Source organism: Canis lupus, chromosome 22 (genome assembly GCF_048164855.1).
Source record: "Canis lupus baileyi chromosome 22, mCanLup2.hap1, whole genome shotgun sequence".
Taxonomy (NCBI): domain Eukaryota; kingdom Metazoa; phylum Chordata; class Mammalia; order Carnivora; family Canidae; genus Canis; species Canis lupus.
Window position 1 is genome coordinate 42,938,970 of NC_132859.1, and position 18,516 is coordinate 42,957,485.

General features: G+C 42.0%; 1 protein-coding gene across 8 annotated transcripts in view; it reads right to left on the minus strand.

Annotated features, from left to right (window-relative positions):
* MYRIP (myosin VIIA and Rab interacting protein) overlaps window positions 1-18,516 on the minus strand; it is a 360,876-nt gene that overhangs the window by 82,806 nt on the left and 259,554 nt on the right. For all 8 annotated transcript variants that reach the window (XM_072793244.1, XM_072793246.1, XM_072793248.1 and 5 more), the window contains 2 exons: window positions 8,935-9,071; window positions 3,266-3,346 (listed from right to left, as the gene is read on the minus strand). In XM_072793244.1, the coding sequence (XP_072649345.1) occupies window positions 3,266-3,346; window positions 8,935-9,071 (218 nt within the window). The remainder of the gene's footprint in view (window positions 1-3,265; window positions 3,347-8,934; window positions 9,072-18,516) is intronic.

Consider the following 18,516-nt stretch of genomic DNA (forward strand, 5'->3'; position numbering starts at 1 on the left):
CACTGGACTGTACACATGTGATGTAAATTCAAAACCCATGGGAGCATTTTTTAAAATAAGAATTTTATTTATTCATTCATGAGAGACACAGAGAGAGAGGCAGAGACACAGGCAGAGGGAGAAGCAGACTACCTGAGGGGAGCCCGATGTGGGACTCGATCCTGGCACCTGGGGACCATACCCTGAGCCAAAGGCAGACACTCAACCACTGAGCCACCCAGGTCCCCCATGGGAGCATTTTTTAGACTCTCAGCCAATACTATCAATAACAACAACAGTGGCCAACCTCACTGAGCTTACCTACCTGCTGGCCCCAGGCTGAGAGTCATGTGTGTGGCCACAGTTAAAGCAGACAACCATCCACTGAGTGGGTGTCATCTGACGGACAAGACAACTGAAGCCCAGAGAGGTCAAATAACTTGGCTGAGGTAACTCAGTGTGACAGGAAGAGAGATGAAATTTGAGTCCAGAACTCTGTCTGCAAAAGCCTTTGATTTTAACCACAACAGTGAGACAAGTACAAGCTCATGTGATTTAAAAATAAAAATGCTAGATGAGTCAGGCCAGATCTTCATCTGTAGCCAAGAGGAGAGCATCAAGCCCAAGAACATCGTGGAGAAGATCGACTTTGACAGTGTGTCCAGCATTATGGCCTCCTCCCAGTAACCTGGCAGGTGTTTAATAAAGATTTGTTGATTTAAAAAAAAAAAATGCTATCGTTATTTTTAGCAAGCACATTTTTTTTTTTTTTTGCAAATGGCAACAGGTGGAAGGAATGTCCCCCCCCACCCCCACCCCATGTCGAAGGACTTCTGCAGGTGACAAAATTCTTTGTGGAGCTGAGTGCTTGGAAGAGTTTTGCTTCCCTAGAAACTCAACTTTTGCTTCTTACCCAAAAGTGAGAATTTTGATCATATCTCTTTTTTCTCCCCAGAAGCCCGATTCACGTTAGGCCCAGGAGCACAGATCTGCAAGGGTTGTGTGCCTCTGTCTCCTCTGCCCAGATTTCAACTTCCTGTTTCCATTTATACTCTCCTCATGCATTATTTAACACACATAAACCTCCTGAAAGCTGCTTCAAATTCTCCATAGAGTGAGACTAGGTATAAATACGTCAGTTCACTTGCTAATCAATCCCTCGATTAAAAAAACTTAACTCAAATTTCTTAGGCTCCTCAAGACACAAATGTGGACAGAAAGCATCTGGCAAACAATAAAAATCTCCAAAACCAATCTAGTTAGGCTCTGCGTGATCCAGCAAGCTGATGGGTCCAACACAAGCTGGCTACAATGACAGACACGACAGAGCCAGGTCCGGATGACCCAGGTCAGGGCTCCATGCACTCAGAGTGGCCGACCAAACACGCAGTTTCCCCAGTGTTTCTACAGGTACACTCTACAAAATTGAGGTTGTCATCACACCAAGTGCTCCCTGGAGATAGACACTGTACCTATCTCCCACATCTCTTCTTCAAGATACCAACCAAATATCTTTCTCAGAAGTTCTCACTAGCCCTGTGAGGGCCCCCAGTGACACCCTAATGGATAAGTCAAGTCCATGCTCTCAGGTGCTTCCCCGGCTACTGGGTGAGCAGGCTAAGAGGTGTGCAGGAGGGCCTGTGGTGGGGATCATTACCCAGTTCCACAGATCCCTGGCCTGTAAGAGCCCAGAGACATAACCTAAAGGCTCTGGATGCTACATTCATAACTTCTGATGAGGATGAAGTAGAGCACTGAAGAATGTTTTGGCTGGAAGTGAAGGCTTACGTCAGTGCTACAGAGGAAAAGACTGGCAGGGGTGTAGAGGAAGAAGAAGAAAGCAGAGCTAGAGTGACCGAGCTTGGAAGAGCAGCAGACAAAGGGATGGTCAGTTTTATGCATCTTCTTGGCTGGGCTATCATATCCAGTGATTTCATCACTTATCTAAGTGTTGCTATGAAGATATTTTGTGGATGTGGTTAACGTCTATGATAGCTGACTTCAAGTAAAGGAGATTGATGTTTAGGTAATGTGGGCGAGCATCATCCAAGAAGTTAAGAGCAAAAGCCTTACGAACAAATATTGAGGTTTCCAAGAGAAGAAAACCTGTCTCAAGACTGAAGTATTGACTTCTGCCTGAGTTTCCTGCCTGCTGACTTATCCTATAGCCTTTGGGCTTGCCAGGCCCTACAATGTGTGAGCCAAGTCCATCACATAAATAAATCTCTTTGTGTGTGTCTGTGCGCACATGTGTGTGTGTGTGCATGTGTGTGTGTGTGTGTTAAATTGGTTCTACTTTGCTGGAGAACCCTGGTGGATACAGATAGTCACTGAAGGTAATGTTAATACAGGGAAATTGTGGGCAGGAGGTGCTCAGGCCATGAGGGTCAGAACAGAAAGAGAGGGACAGAATTGGAGAAAGAGCTGATACGAACTTGGGTGACTGGGTAGAGGTTGCAGGGAGGGGTCTGTGGGAAACGGAATCCTTGCTGGTGGACTTAGGTGGCTGAGGAACTTAATCAGGATGTGCTGAGGTTCAGATCCCTGTAGGATCCTCCAGGGCTTGATGATCAAGCTTTAGAAATCTGAGTCTAGAACTCTGGGCTGACATCCGTGCTGGGCATTTCAGCTTCAGCAGTGAATGTCTGCATGGAGGCCATGACTCCCATGTAGCACACCTGTGTAGAGAAGTTGTAGGCACAAGGATGAAGGAGGATGGGACCTTCATGGGAAGGCACCCAAAGGAGAGAACAGAGAGCATGCAGAGGAGCTGCAGGGTCCCAGGAGAAGGTGACTCAGGAGGCTCGCAAGGTCCAGCACTCTGGAGAAGGAGTTGAAATGGTGAAGAAGGTTTTATTTGAAACTAGAAGTTTGTTTTGCTTTTAACTTCTACTTTAAGAGGACTTTTATATTGGTATAAAGAAATAGAAGTGAATCAGTACATGATACATTCTTTATAAGAATATTTTAATATGAACCACCCAAGTGTGGTCATTATTATAGTCGAGCTCTGGAAGATGGAGTCAGCACTCAAACTTACCAGATGATGGATGTAAAGTACCCAGGGGTTGGGTAGCGAATGCACTGCTCTGGCCACACCTTGGATATACTCACGAATTGTGATGATGAATTCACATAGTGGATGACAGGAAGACTCAGGGAGGCTCCCATTCAGTAACAAGTAGGTGTGTCCCACAGTTACAATCCAGCTGGGAGACCCTGAGTGTCTGAAGGTGTTTCTATTCCTCCAACTTTCCATTAGCAGCAAACTCTTAAGCAAACTTACCTTCCGACTGTCTATAAAATGTTGAATCACTGCCCGAAATACTTCCTTCATTCTCCAGGTTTGCTTCGAAAAAGTTTCCTCCTAGAGGGAGGGAGGGTGTGGGAGAGAGAATGGGATTATCACATGTCCCCAGTGAGCACTGGGGTGCAGGTCTCAGCACTGGCAGACCACCACAGCCCACTCTGATTAAGTCAGCTTTGCAGATAGGTTTAGGGAATCACTGAGTTGCATAATAATGCTATGGCTTTTGATCAGTCACCTTTTCCTTCTCACACTGATTTCTGGTATAACATTGCTGCCTGCCCCAACTTTCTTCCAGTACCTTCTTTGGAGGCAATGTGGAGTCAAGGACAAAACAATAGATCAAAGCCAGAGAGATGTAAGGTCCTTACTTCCTGGACCTGCAAATTACTAGCTGTGTGACCTCAAGCACGTTACTTAACCTGACACTAGGCTTCCCTACTAGAAAGAGAGAAAGAACAAGAGCTTGTGACACTGTGGGTTTGGTCTTTAGCTGCAGACTCTGGCACTGACCCAAACAGTTGCCTTTAGCTAATGATTTGACTGTCACCATTCTCTTTCATAGAATGCAGTCCATGTTGTGAGCCCAGAGAGAGACTAGGTCAACACATGGTGTTTGACTTTTTAAGGCCCTCTTTCTCTCCTTTGGTCTTCTTTGAATAGAACACACAACCCTAATCTTAATTCCAGATTGGAAGAGTAGTTGGCTAAGCTCTTTCTAAAGCCCCTTTTCAAGTTGGGGATTTTTGTTATATAAAAATGAGTTCATTCATCAAATGAGATATCTGCAGTTGGGGATGATGGATTTTGTTTTAAAGTCACTGTATTATGTCCCCAGTACCTAAGATAGCACCTACACAGTAGGTGGCTCAAGAAAAATGAATTGGATGTTGATGGAAAACATCGTTTGATAGAACCAAGAATATAAATATGGGTTTATGTGCCTTAGCTCAAAAGGGGGAAAATGCAATGTCATCAATGCAATGTCAAACTAAGCAATAGGCCTTCAATACATATAATACACCCTGTGCTTCCTTGGATGGGTTGTCATGGGGGCTCCCATATGGGAACCCCAGGGGTAACTAATGTAGGTATTTGAGGCAGGTAGATGGCTACCTGTATGAAATAGGCCATTTTTCATGTGTAATAGCTCCATATTTCATGTGTGTAGCCTGTCATGACAGTTCAGTCTGACCATATACCATTCTCTGTGTTTGTATTTTTCTGATCAGGCTTTCAAAAGGCCTGTGGTCCACTTATTCCAGTTCTGTGACCCTGAGTTGAGCAAGTGTCTTTGTCTTTCTGAGTCTGTTTCCTCACTTACAATATAAGTCTTTAGGATAAGTCATCTCTGCAGGCCCCAAGCTATAGTTCTTTTTTTTTATTAGATTTTATTTATTTGAGAGAGAGAGAGAGAGAGAGAGAGAGAGAGAGAGAGAGAAACAGAGACACAGGCAGAGGGAGAAGCAGGCTCCATGCAGGGATCCTGACGCGGGACTCCATCTGGGGTCGCCACGATCACGCCCTGGGCTGAAGGTGGCGCTAAACTGCTGAGCCACCCAGGCTGCCCCCCAAGCTATAGTTCTAAGTGCAAATATTTCCCTTTGGTGTGGCTACATCCAGCATTCATTCATCCATCCAGCAAAGAGTCTCTGAGCACCTACTAGGTGCCTGGCTCTGGGCCGTGTGTTAGGATATATTGGTGACCAAAGTCAGAAATTCTCACTGCCCTGACAAACTTGATATAGTGGAAAGAATTCTCCGATCCAAGATTTATATAAATCAATGTAAAATTATAGAGCTGTTAAGTGCTCTGATTGAGTGCTTCATAGTACAGTGAGTGTGTCCAGCAGAGACAATGAGTAACCAGCCAAAGGGGTGTGGGAAGGTGGGAGAGTGTCTGGGGCAGAGCAAACAACTTGCACAGGACAGGCAGTGGGGGCAGCAGGTGCATCTGAGAACCTAAGCAAAAGGCAGTGTGGCTGGGCTTGGAGACCCAGATCATGCAAGTCACGGTGACCACATTGTGTTTTGATCTTTATTCCAACAGCTACATAAAAGCCAGTAAAGCTTCCATGGAGGTGATCTGGTCAGATATGTGCTTCCAAAGTGTACTCTGGCTGTTGGGAGAACAGGTCAGTGAGGGGAGGGCAGGAAGTGAGGGAATGTGCAGGCCAGGAATGTCTTAGGAAACAGAGAGACTCGGGCACGTTTACAAATCAAGAGGAAGGAACCAGTTAAAAGACAGGCTGGCTCAGCAAGAAGGAAGAGATGTGAGACCTTCAGACCTTCCTGGAAGGTGACAGGATCCAGTGAGGGGGTGCGTGCTATCTGTCCTGTGAAGGAGGAGGGTGGAGGCAAGCACAAGGAAAGAGAACATCTGGAAACATCACTGGGGACTGAGCTGCCCAGAGAACAAGCTCTGGTTCTGCATGATTTCAAATCTTCTAGTACAGCACTTCTCTCTGTTTCCCTTGAAATTCATAGGTGGGAGCTTTAGAGTCATTTGAGAAAGGCACAAAGAGGCTGACACTGTTCTCAAAGCACTGATGCAGCAGTCAGATGACATCGTCATGTCTTTCATGAGTTGGAGGAACCTCTGATTTCACCTGCTCAGCATTTTCAAAAGACCGTGTTTTTCAGTCAGATTCCAGATGAAAGATTAATGGACTTTTTCAGGAATCATGTCAAAAATAGATATACAGTGTTCATGAATAGAAGCAGAGTTTATTTCTACCATTTTATTTATTTAATACAAACTGAAAGCAAGATGTTATTTATTCAACTGCCTAGAGATTAAGTATATTAATAATGACTACTTTTATGTTTTCGTGTAGTGCTTCTTCCCTGGGTAACTGTTAAAAATGTCATGCTGAATATATCAGATGCGTCATGCAAGCACTAGTTACCATTGGGTACTTGATTTTTTAAAAATTTACTGACTTCTCCACTGGACTATTGGCTCTGAGATGGCAGGGTCTTGCCTGTCTTTTCACTCTTAAACCAAGTGGGCACATAGTAGGTGTTCAATAAATGCTTTCTGAATGTTTATTGGAGTAATGAATATATCTTAGATTTATCCAATGGAACTAGTGGGTCTCCTTTCCAGCCTGGCCTAGCTTGGTCACCCAATATGGGCTGCAGGATGAGTAAGCCTAGTTTGGGGGGCCAGACAGACTGATGGCAGTTTAGGGTGTGCACGTAATGGCAGACCCATAAGATTCTGTGAACTCAATGAATTTTCAGTGGACTGAGTGTGTTAAGGCAAAGTACGCTGGTCCAGAAGGTGAAGATGTTTCATAGGTATAAGGAGTTCTACTCCAAGAGTTCAGGAGCAGAGCACACGCCTTGCATACCATAGATGTTGCATATTATGTTCCTACAATCAAAATTCTGCAAACAAGTACCCTTAGCTAGATTTGAAGATGGAGCCATCTTATTATAAATGCTACTGGACAAATGATGGCCAGGGGCTAGCTGGGGTTCTCCATCTTGGCTATGCCTTAAAACCCACTGAGCTTTAAAAAATATCTGTACTGGGCCCCCCTCCACAGATTCAGAAATAAGTGGCTGAGCATGGAAGGTGATCCTAGGCACTGGTTTTTTTTTTTTTTTTTTCAAGCCCAGACTCTGATGTATAGTTAGGATTGAGGATGGCAGGTGACAACTATGGCAAGAGTGTTGAACGATAGGTGGGAGCTAATGCTAAGGGCTCTTCATCATGTGACATAAGCAAGAGTCCACATGTGCACTGGAGGATTTCCCCATATTTTTGGTTAACTAAATTTTCTAGGTCGTGTGTAGAGTAAATCTCATTTTTTTTATGATCATGGCTTAACAAGTTTGAGTATCATCTCACAAACTGTTTCTTGTCCACTTGTCTTCAGTTTTATCAAAAGGAATTCTTAGTTTAAATGGATACTAACCATATTAAAGCAACTGATTCTAATACTTCAGTGAAGTGTCTTGGTACTCACAGAATGCTTTTAAGATTAAACTGGTGCCATAGTGAGGATGTAAGGCATGCCAGGTGTTGAGTCATACTTTGGGAACACAGAGGTGATGAAACTATTACTCTACATGGTTAGGCAGGATAGCGGCTTGTATACTATCCCCTGAATGCAATGTGGTAAGTGCCATATTGAGGCCTGGATGAAAGAAGTTGTGAATCACAGAGGGTCCAAAACCCAAACATGCTTCTACCATGGCAGACAGCTATTCCCAGTAAATGATGTTCCTCAGAAGATGACACTTGAAAATTTCAAAGCCCTGAGCTGGTCCGCTTGGGACTCACATCTGCCTGACCCATCTGTGGGGCCTGAGGGAGACAGGAGAAGAGATCAGAGTTATGCTTTGTTCTGAAAGATTCTACATATGTTCGCTTTCCCCCTTATCTTGCATTAAGCAGTAACGAACACCCATGAGGTCTGAATTTGGTGACACATAAGGGGGTACACAAAGCAGATCTGGGGATGTATATGAGAAGAAAGAAAGGATGTGATACAAACAAGTGAGCCAATAATATTTTGGAACTTTCTTGAGATATCTCTTTGGGTTGAAAAACTATTATTAACAGGATTACTTTTAAGCTTGATTTCTTTTTCTTCTTCTTCTTTTTTTTTTTTTTGCCTCCCTTCCTTGAGAAAAAATTTTTTAGAGAAATCAGCTAAGAGAAGATAAAAATAATCTGTGGAAACCTTCAGCATCGCTCTCTAGCTTAGGCTTCCTGAATAGTTTGAAAGATAGAGTCTAACAACCACCACAAAAGGCCCTAATGATTCTCTGTATTTAATGCTCCCATCCTGTTTCCCCGCTGTCTCACTGGCTGGCATATTTTTAGATAAGACACAGCCAAAGACTTTATTGAGAATACAACAATGTAAAATAATGACAGTGAAAAAGCTCCATATGAGATGGATGAGATCTTTTTTTCTTCTTTCTTGTGAATAAAAAGCATTTACCTGTGTCAGCAAAGTGATGAAAAAAAAATCTGCCTTCAGACAGAAAAAAAACCATCCCAGTCTTTTTTTATGGTACATGCTGTTCATGTCCTGACAATGATTTCCTTCTACTGGCTAGTCTAATAGAACCAAAGAAGATAAGTTCTCATTCTAATTACATTGGTTGTCTTGAGTGTATACAAGCAGTGAAGGTGGAAATCATCCTCTAGGATTCTTGGGAAGAGAAGCCCACACTTTCCCGACTCTCCCTTTACATCAAGTTGTGGGCCTGGCATGAGTTGAGTGTGGGGGTAGAAGGGAAGGGGAGTGGAGGGTACACCCTCTAAGGGCAGACCTAGTCTATGCGATCACATCGAAGACTTTCCAATATTTTAATCATTAGGCAGGGAGATGGTCAAGAATCTTTGATTTCTAGGGGTCTGCAATTAAAATGTCCACAACACGCAGACATATTTTGGTCTTCTTGATGCATCCAACAGCCCAGTGGGGATGTTGGAAGCTGATGACTCAAACTTAACAGAATCTTTGGTATTTGTCCTCCTATTTCTGTTCCTCATTGGAGGCAGATATTTAAGCAACTTTCTCTGTATCATTTGAGGGTTCCCAGTGGTCAAGGCCTCCCAGCCAGGCCTCCTTTTATCCCACCAGCCCAGGGAAGATTCCCATAGTGGCGGGCTGCCAGCGTACCTAGAATATCGAAGCATGCTCCACTTTCCAATTGGTGTTTCCTATACAGGTTCTTCAAGACCTTGGCACTGCCAAAGCGTTTGAAGCGGCTCTTCACGTTGTTGTAGAACCATTCCAGAGACTGGGTCCTCAGAAGCCTGGGGAATATACAAAATTAGAAAACAAAATTAGAAATCAAAACTGGAATTATTACAGTGGTGGATGGAAAAAGTTGCCACCATACTTTGTAGCTCCTTCCATCAAGATGTGGAGCTTCTTTTTCGACTTCTTGAATCCGGGCTGGCGTGTGACTTGCTTGGACCACAGAGACCAGTAGGCATGATGCTGTGTGAGTCCTGAGTTTTGCAGCTCTGTCTCTTGGTGCTCTTGGAAGTCTTGCACTTGTCATGTGTGATCAAGCCCAAGCTGACCTTTGGGGTGCCGAGAGAGCCCAAAGGGGGCCCAATCACACCTTTCATCTCAGCCAGTGACACCTCAATGCCAGACAGGTGTGCAAGGGAAGAGGTGACAGAGACCAGGTGAGTGACAAGGGCAGTAGCAGCCAGAATGACAGCAGTGAGGATGAAGCCCAAGCCACCTGGACAAAGAGATATTCAGCAAGGGATGTAGATTCAGAACATGACAGTGACTCAGGTGATGAGGTTACAGGCCAGTGGGTGGCAGTGACAACGATTCAGAGTGGCTGTGATGGGGGTGGCCAGTGAGCCAGAGCCAGCGGTACCAGAGTACCACAGTACCGCAGTACCAGTCCCATCCCTGATGGCAGAGAACGCTCAGCCCAGGAGGCTGGCAGTGAAGCCCCAACTTTGGATTCCAGCAACAGCAACCAAGTCCCAGGGACTTCAGGGCTGGCACAGACACAATTCCTATGCACAGAAACACACTTTTCCAATGGTCTACTTGTGAGCCCTTTGCTTGGTTCCTCTCCTCCCAATCTCTGCTGTTATTAAAGACAGTCTTCCTTTAAACAAACAAACACATCACCTGCCAATTGACTGGGGCTGCTCTAATGGCCTGAAGTGAGGCCAGCAGAAGAAGCATGCACCTGAGTCCATCCAAAGAGCAAGCAGGTGAATGCTTGCTATTTTAAACCATTAACTGATACACCTGCTTAATAGCAGGCTTTGTATTTGATGCTCCTACTGCATTTACAACACCTCTAATTCAGCTTGGGGACATATAAAGCACAAGTAAGACACGGGCTATATGACAAGATTCTCCAGCCACATATTTATTCAGCTGGAAGCACCGTAGGAAAGCAGTTTCTTGGTCAGTGCTGGAATGGTTGATACTGACAAGATGCTTCTCTTTTTGGCTTGATGAGATATGTCTAAATCCCTTCCATTTTAAAGATAGCTTTTGTTGTTACTTTTATTGTGAATGTAATAGCACATACTCTATCTTGGATAATTCAGAAAAGTAAAATGAATATAAAGGCCTCTTCCTCCCCAGATGCCAGTGAAATGTGAGAAGATACTCAAAGAGAAAAGTCTGCACAAATGAAGAATGGGGATGAGAGCAGAACCAGAGATTTTGACATATTTCTGGAAAGTGGGTGATAACATAAAGATAAGAGAATGCTGTCCTCCAGACAGGCACGGGAGCTGGGCCTCCCAGACTGAGAGGTCCAAACTGGAGCTGGCTGGTGCTAAGAGCAAAACGGGTTGTGAGACAGAATTCAGAAAGCTAATTTAATGGTTGTGTAGGAAACAGAGAGGCCTCTTGGTCTCTATCCCAATTCCCAATCAGTTCGACAACTGGCCCCAAGGATGCTTTATCCTTGAGCCAAAAATAGAAAACAGTCCTCTAATAAAATTGAACAACCTACTTGGAGAAGACTAAGACTTGAATACAGGGGTTATGTTTGCAGTGAAACTCCTCCTTGTGCAGCCCTAGGGGAGTGCCCACACACCTGCCCACCTGCCCTAAAACCAGGCCTGCCAGGTACCTGCCTGGCTACTAAACTTGGAGTTGCCAGTCAGCACACCCACTCCCTTTTCACAGGAGAGGTCTCCTGGGAATACTAACCTACCCATGTTAGTCTCCTTCATTAATCAGTGAAGTCCTTTGTTAAAAAAGATGAGTAGACAACCAGGGATCACTAGATATTTGAAACAATCCAATGGCATGGGAAAGAAGGACCAAAATAAACTAAAAGCAAACATTTAAAATTGAAAATGGGGCAGCCCGGGTGGCTCAGCAGTTTAGTGCCACCTTCAGTCCAGGGCCTGATCCTGGAGACCCAGGATCGAGTCCCATGTCAGGCTCCCTGCATGGAGCCTGCTTCTCCCTCTGCCTGTATCTCTGCCCCACCCCCCATCTCTGCATCTCTCATGAATAAACAAATAAAATCTTTAAAAATGAAAATTAGGGTAATGAAAATTACTTTTAAAATTCTAATAAATAACTTATTTGAAAAGGTACTGCATCCCCTCCACACAACAAGATTCTGGTCTACAGCAAATGATATATATTATGTATATAATATATACATTAAAATTTTATATATACACACATATATATATAATTAAAATGCCATTTGCTTTTCACACCCCATTTACAGACAAAGCATGAAAGGTCCTCACTGTCAAGATATGTGCATTTTTCTACTGGAAGCACACGCAAGTCACCAATTGGCCTGACAGAAGCCTGGATGCAGACAAAGAAAGGAACAATAGGGACAGTTCATCATACAGATGGAATCAAGATAGGTTTTTAAAGTATATGAACAACAACAGTGGTTTAAGTGTGTTATATGAAGTGATGGAGGTCCCTAGATTTTAATAAAAAGTTTTTATTAAAAGTTTTCCCCTCCCTCCAAATAAAACTTTGGAGGGAGGGGAAAGAGGTAGCAAGAAAGTGGGCTATTTATGAAAGTCTAAAGTTGACAAATCAAGAAATGATAAGATAAACATGTTAGTTAGAATTGTAGTAGTAACCCCAATAAATGTTTACAGGTGATTGCTTGGGGCATTGGGACTTGGTATGAAGATGGGGGCATGAGACTCCTTAAGTTTTTGGGGTTTTTAAAGATTTTATTTTACTTTATTTTATTTTATTTTATTTTATTTGAGAGAGAGTGCCGAGCATGTGCATACATGAATGGGGGGAGGTGCAGAGGGAGAGGGAGAGAGAGTCTCAAGCAGACTCCCCGTTGAGCACAGAGTCCCATCTCAGGATCCTGAGATCATGACCTGAGCCAAAATTAAGAGTTGGCTACTTAACTGACTGAGCCACCCAGGCATCTCAACTCTTTAAGCTGACTATCATTTTATATTATTTGATTTTTTTGAACCAGGTACATGTATTAATGTAAAAGCACTAAAAAAAAAAATAAAAGAAGATTAAAAGTTCTACCCAAAGTTCTACCACTGGAACTTGACATCTGAAGAATGGTTTTTATGGACTGAGTATTGGTGTTTTCATAAAGGTCATATGTTGAAACCTAATCCCCAATGTGATGCTATTTGGAGGTGGGGGCTTTGGGAGTGGAGGCCCTCATGAATGGGATAGTATCCTTATAAAAGAGACCCTAGAGCACTCCTTCACTCCTACTATGTAAGGACACAGTGAGAAGATGGCCGTCTATGAACTAGGAAGTGGCTAATCTGCTGGTGCTTTGATCTCAGACTTCCCAGTCTCTAAGATTGTGAGAAATAAGTTTCTGTTGTTCACTGAGCCACCTAGTATGCAGTATTTTATTATAGCAGCCTGAACAGACTAAGATGGTGCTCTTCTTAGATGATCCTGAGGACCTAATCAACCTATGTAGATTGGGAGGAGTCCTGGAACTGGTGGTGTGTGTGTGTGTGTGTGTGTGTGTGTGTGTGCACATGTGCACATGCACATGTATACACACATCGGGAAGACAGGGTTAATCTAAAGCCTACTGGTGCAGAAGGGGCCTCAGGGCCAGTGCTGCTCTGAGAGACCAAGTTTTTCAAGGGGGAGGATGCTCTCCCTCTCCTGACAAAGCAGTTCAGCAGACAAAGCCTGTGGGGCAGCATCAGGGTAGCCACCAAGAGTAGCCAGGAAGCAGTGATGGTGGCAGTGAAGGGGCATGCCTCCTAAAAGGTTCATGACTTCACTGAAGAGGAGAAGTTGCAGATGGGCTTTTTCCTGAGCACATGTGAGGGGCTTCCAGTACACGTAACACACATACTGTCTTTTAACATGGAATCACAAAGGCTTTGATGGCTTCACAGGGCAGTCTGTCACTTCATTGAGTCTCTGCACAAATGTCATCCCCTTGTGAGGCCGTGCCTGACCACCTTAGTTAGAATACCGTGACCAGGGGTGCCTGGGTGACTCAGTCGGTAAATCAGCTGACTCTTGGTTTTGGCCCAGGTCATGATCTCAGAATCCTGAGATGGGGCTCCGTGCTCAATGGGCAGTCTGTTTGAGATTCTCTCCTCTCCCTCTGTCCTCCCCCCACCACTGCTTGCATGCACACATGCTCACACTCTCTCTAAAATAAATAAGTAAATCTTAAAAAAAAAAGAATACCATGACCACACCAACATGTTTTCTATCACTCTCATTTTCTCTTTCCATTTTTCTAGAATGCTTCTCTGCAACTGATGTATAATTATATATGATTGTATATAGTTGTTTATAAGTTAATATATTGCTGTATTAATGATGTTTTTGGACTGGGTTGTAGCTATTTTATTATTTATTTATTCTCTAAATTTTAATTTAAATTCTAAGTAGTTAACATACAGTGTAATATTGGTTTCAGGAGTAGAATTCAGTGATTCATCATTTACATACAACGGACCCAGTGCTCATCACAAGAACTGCCCACCCTAATACTGATCATCCATCTAGCCCATCCTCTATCAACCTCTCCCCATCAACCCTGTTTGTTCTGTATCATTAAGTCTTTATGGTTTGCCTTTCTCACTTTCTTCTCCCTTCCCATATGTTCATTTATTTTGTTTCCTAAATTACACATGAGTGAAATCATATGGTATTTGTATTTCTCTGACTTATTTCACTTAGCATAATATCCTCTAGCCCCATCCATGTCATTGCAAATGGCAAGATTTCATTTGTTTTGATGGCTGTGTATACTCCACTGTAGGTATATGTACATGCCACATCTTCTTTATCTACTCATTAGTCGATGGGACACTTGGGCTCTTCATTATTGTTGATAATGCTGCTATAAACATCGGGATGCATATACTCCTTTGAGTCTGTATTTGTATCCTTTGGGTAAATACCTAGTAGTGCAATAGCTGGATAGTAGGGTAGTTCTATTTTCAATTTTTTAAAAAAATGGTTTTATTTATTTACGAGAGAGAGAGAGAGAGAGAGAGAGAGAGAGAAGCAGAGACACAGGCAGAGGGAGAAGCAAGCTCCTTCTGGGGAGCCTGATGTGAGACTTGATCCCAGGATCCTGGGACATGCCCTGAGCCAAAGGCAGATGCTCAACTGCTGAGTCACCCAGGTGTCCCCTATTTTCAACTTTTTGAGGAACCTCCATGCTGTTCTCCAGAGTGGCTGCACCAGTTTACATTCCATCAGCAATGTAAGAGGGCTCCCCTTTCTCCACATGCCAACACCTGTTGTTTCTTGTGTTATTAATTTTAGCTATTCTGACAGATGTGAGGTGGTATCTCATCGTGGTTTTGACTTGTATTTCCCTGATGATGAGTGATGTTGAGCATCTTTTCATGTTTCTGTTAGCCATCTGGATGTCTTCTTTGGAAAAGTATCTATTTATGTCTTCTGCCCATTTCTTAACTGGATTATTTGTTTTTTGGGTGTTGAGTTTGATAAGTTCTTTATAGATCTTGGATACTAACCCTTTATTAAATATGTCATTTGCAAATATCTTCTCCTATTCCATAGGTTGTCTTTTAGTTTTGTTTATTGTTTCCTTTGCTGTGCAGAAGCTTTTTATCTTGATGATAGTCCCAACAGTTCATTTTCATTTTTGTTTTCCTTGCCTACAGTGACATGTCTAGTAAGAAGTTGCTGCAGCCAAGGTCAAAAAGATTGCTCCCTGTGTTCTCTTCTAGGATTTTCATGGTTTCCTATCTCACATGTAGGTCTTTAATCCATTTTGAATTTATTATTGTACACTTTATTTTTATAAGAAAGTGGTTCAGTTTCATTTTTCTGCATGTTGCTGTCCAGTTTTCTCAAACACCATTTGTTTAACAGACTGTCTTTTTCTATTGGATATTTTCTCCTGCTTTGTCTAAGACTAGTTGATCATATAGTTGAGGGACCATTTCTGGGTTTTCTATTCTGTTCCATTGGTCTATGTGTCTGTTTTTGTGCCAGTACCATACTGTCTTGATGATTACAGCTTTGTAATGTAGCTTGAAGTCTGGAATCATGATGCCTCCAGCCTTGTTTTTCATTTTCAGGAATGCTTTGGCTATTCAGGGTTTTTGCCGGTTCTGTACAAATTTTAGGATTGTTTGTTATAGCTCTGTGAAAAATGCTGGTGGTATTTTGATAGGGATTGAATTAAATGTGTAGATTTATCTGGGTAGTATAGCCATTTTAATAATATTTGTTCTTCCAATCCATGAGCATCAGTGTCTTTCCATTTGTTTGTGTCCTCTTCAAATTCCTTTGTAAGTATTCTATATTTTTCAGAGTACAGATATTTTACCTCTTTGGTTAGCCCTAGGTATCTTATTGGTTTTGGTGCAATTGTAAATGGGATCAATTCCTTGATTTCTTTTTTCTGCTGCTTCTTGACTGGTGTATAGAAATGCAACAGATTTCTGTATGTTGATTTTATATCCTGAAACTTTGCTGAATTCATGTATGAGTTCTAGCAATTTTTTGGTGGAGTCTTTTGGGTTTTCTTTATACAGTGTCATGTCATCTGCAAATAGTGAAAGTTTGACTTCTTCTTTGCTGATTTGGATGCTTTTATTTCTTTTGTTGTCTGGTTGCTGCGCCTAAGACTTCCAGTACTATGTTAAATAGTAATGGTGAGAGTGGACATCCCTGTCTTGTTCCTGACCATAGAGGAAAAGCTTTCTGCTTTTCCCCATTGAGGATGGTATTAGCTGGGGTGGGAGGGTGTCTTTTGTATATGGCCTGTATGATGTTGAGGTATTTTCCATCTTTTCCTACTTTGTTGAGGATTTTTTTAAATCAAGAACGGATGCTGTATTTTGTCAAATGCTTTTTCTGCATTTACTGAGAGGATTCTGTGGTTCTTATTCTTTATTAATGTGGTGTATGACATTGATTGATTTGCAAATATTGAACCACCCCTGCAGCCCAGGAATAAATCCCACTTGATCGTATGAATAATTCTTTTAATGTACTGTTGGATTCAATTTGCTAGTATGTTGTTGAGAATTTTTACATTCATCATCATCAGGGATACTGGACAGTAATTCTCCTTTTTAGTGGGATCTTTGTCTGGTTTTGGAATCAAGGAAATGGTGGCCTCATCTAAGGAGTTTGGATCTTTTCTTTCGATTTCTGTTTTTTTGAACAGTTTGAGAAGGACAAGTATTAATTCTTCTTTAAATATTTGGTAGAATTCCCCTGGGAAGCCACCTGGCCCTGGACTTTTGTTTATTGGGAAATTTTTCATTCTTGAGTTAATTTATTTGCTGGTTATGAGTCTGTTCAAATCTCTTATTTCTTCCTGTTTCAGTTTTAGAAGTTTGCATATTTCTAGGAATTTGTCTATTTCTTCCAGACTGCCTAGTTTGTTCACATATAATTTTTTAATAATATTCTCTTGTAATTATTTGCATTTCTGTGGTTGTGATCTTGCCTCTTCCATCTCGTGATTTTGTTTATTTGGGACCTTTCTCTTTTCTTTTTGATAGAGCTGGCTATCAAATTTTATTAATTATTCCAAAGAATCAGCTCTTATGTTTCATTGATCTGTTCTACTGTTTCATTTCTATGTTACTTATTTCACTCTAATCTTTATTATTTTCCTTCTTCTGCTGTCCATAGGCTTTATTTGCTGTTCTTTTCCTAGCTCCTTTAGGTGTAAGCTTAGGTTTGCATATTTGGGACTTTTCTTGCTTCTTGAGGTAGGCCTGTATTGCTATATATTTCCTTCTTAGGACTGCCTTCGCTATAAGCCAAAGGTATCGAACTGTTGTGTTTCCATTTTCATTTACTTCCATGTACTTTTAAAATTTCTTCTTTAAGTTCCTTTTTAATCCATTCATTCTTTCATCTAAAGATGAAATACACACATAAAGAATGTATGTATTTGTGATCTGTCCAAATTTTTTCTTCAAGTTTCATAGCATTGTGGTCTGAAAATATGCATGGTATGATCTCAATCTTTTTGTACTTGGTTGAAGCCTGATTTGTGACCCAGTATGTGATCTGTTCTGGAGAACGTTCCATGTGCACTCAAAAAGAATGAGTATTTTACTGCGTTAAGATGAAATGTTTTTTTTTTAAGATTTTATTTATTCATGAGAGACACACAGAGACAGAGAGGCAGAGACAGAGGCAGAGGGAGAAGCAAGCTCTATGCAGGGAGCCCAACGCGGGACTTGATCTCTGGTCTCCAGGATTATACCCTGGGCCGAAGGTGGCGCCAAACTGCTGAGCCACCCGGGCTGCCTGAAATGTTCTGAATATATATGTTAAGTCTATCTGGTTCAGTGTGTCATTCAAAGCCACTGTTTCCTTGTTGATTTTCTGCTTAGATTATTTGTCCATTGGTATAAGTAGGATGTCAAGGTTTCTTACTATTATTGTATTATTATAATGGACTTATTTTTGTTATTGATTTATATATTTGCATGCTCCCAAGTTAAGGGCATAAATATTTACAATTGTTAAATTTTCTTGATAGATAGATCTTTTATGATGTAGTGCCCTTTATCATCTTTTGCTGCAGTCTTTGATTTAAAACCTAGTCTGTCTGATATAAGTATGGCTACTCCGGCTTTCTTTTGGCATCCGTTAGAAGATAGATGGTTCTCCATCCCTTCACTTTCAATCTACAAGTGTCTTTAGGTCTAAAATAAGTCTCTTGTAGGCAGCATATAGATGGGTCTTGTTTTTTTAAATCCATTCTGGTACCCTATGGATTTTGATTGGAGCATTTAGTTCATTTACATTCAGGGTGATTACTGAAAGTTATGAATTTTGTGCCATTGTGTTACCTGTAAAGTGGGTGTTTCTTGTGGTGTTCTCTGTTCCTTTCTAGTCTTTATTGCTTTTAGTCTTTCTTTCCTACCTAAAGGGTACCCTTTATTATGTCTTACAGGGCTGGTTTAGTGATCACAAATTCCTTTAGTTTTTGTTTAGTAAATTCTTTTTCTCCCTCTCTCTCTCTTTTTTGAAGAATTTATTTATTTGTGAGAGAGAGAGAGAGAGAGAGCATGAGCAAGGAGGGCCAGAGGGAGAGGGAGAAGCAGAAAGCGGACTCCCCACTGAGCAGGGAGCCTCATGCGGGGCTTGACCCCAGGAATCTGAGATCATGACTCAAGCTGAAGGCATATGCCCAACTGACTGAGCCACCCAGGTGCCCCTGTCTGGGAAACTCTTTATCTCTCCTTCTATTCTGAATGACAGCCTTGCTAGATAAAGTATTCTTGGCTGCATATTTTTCCCATT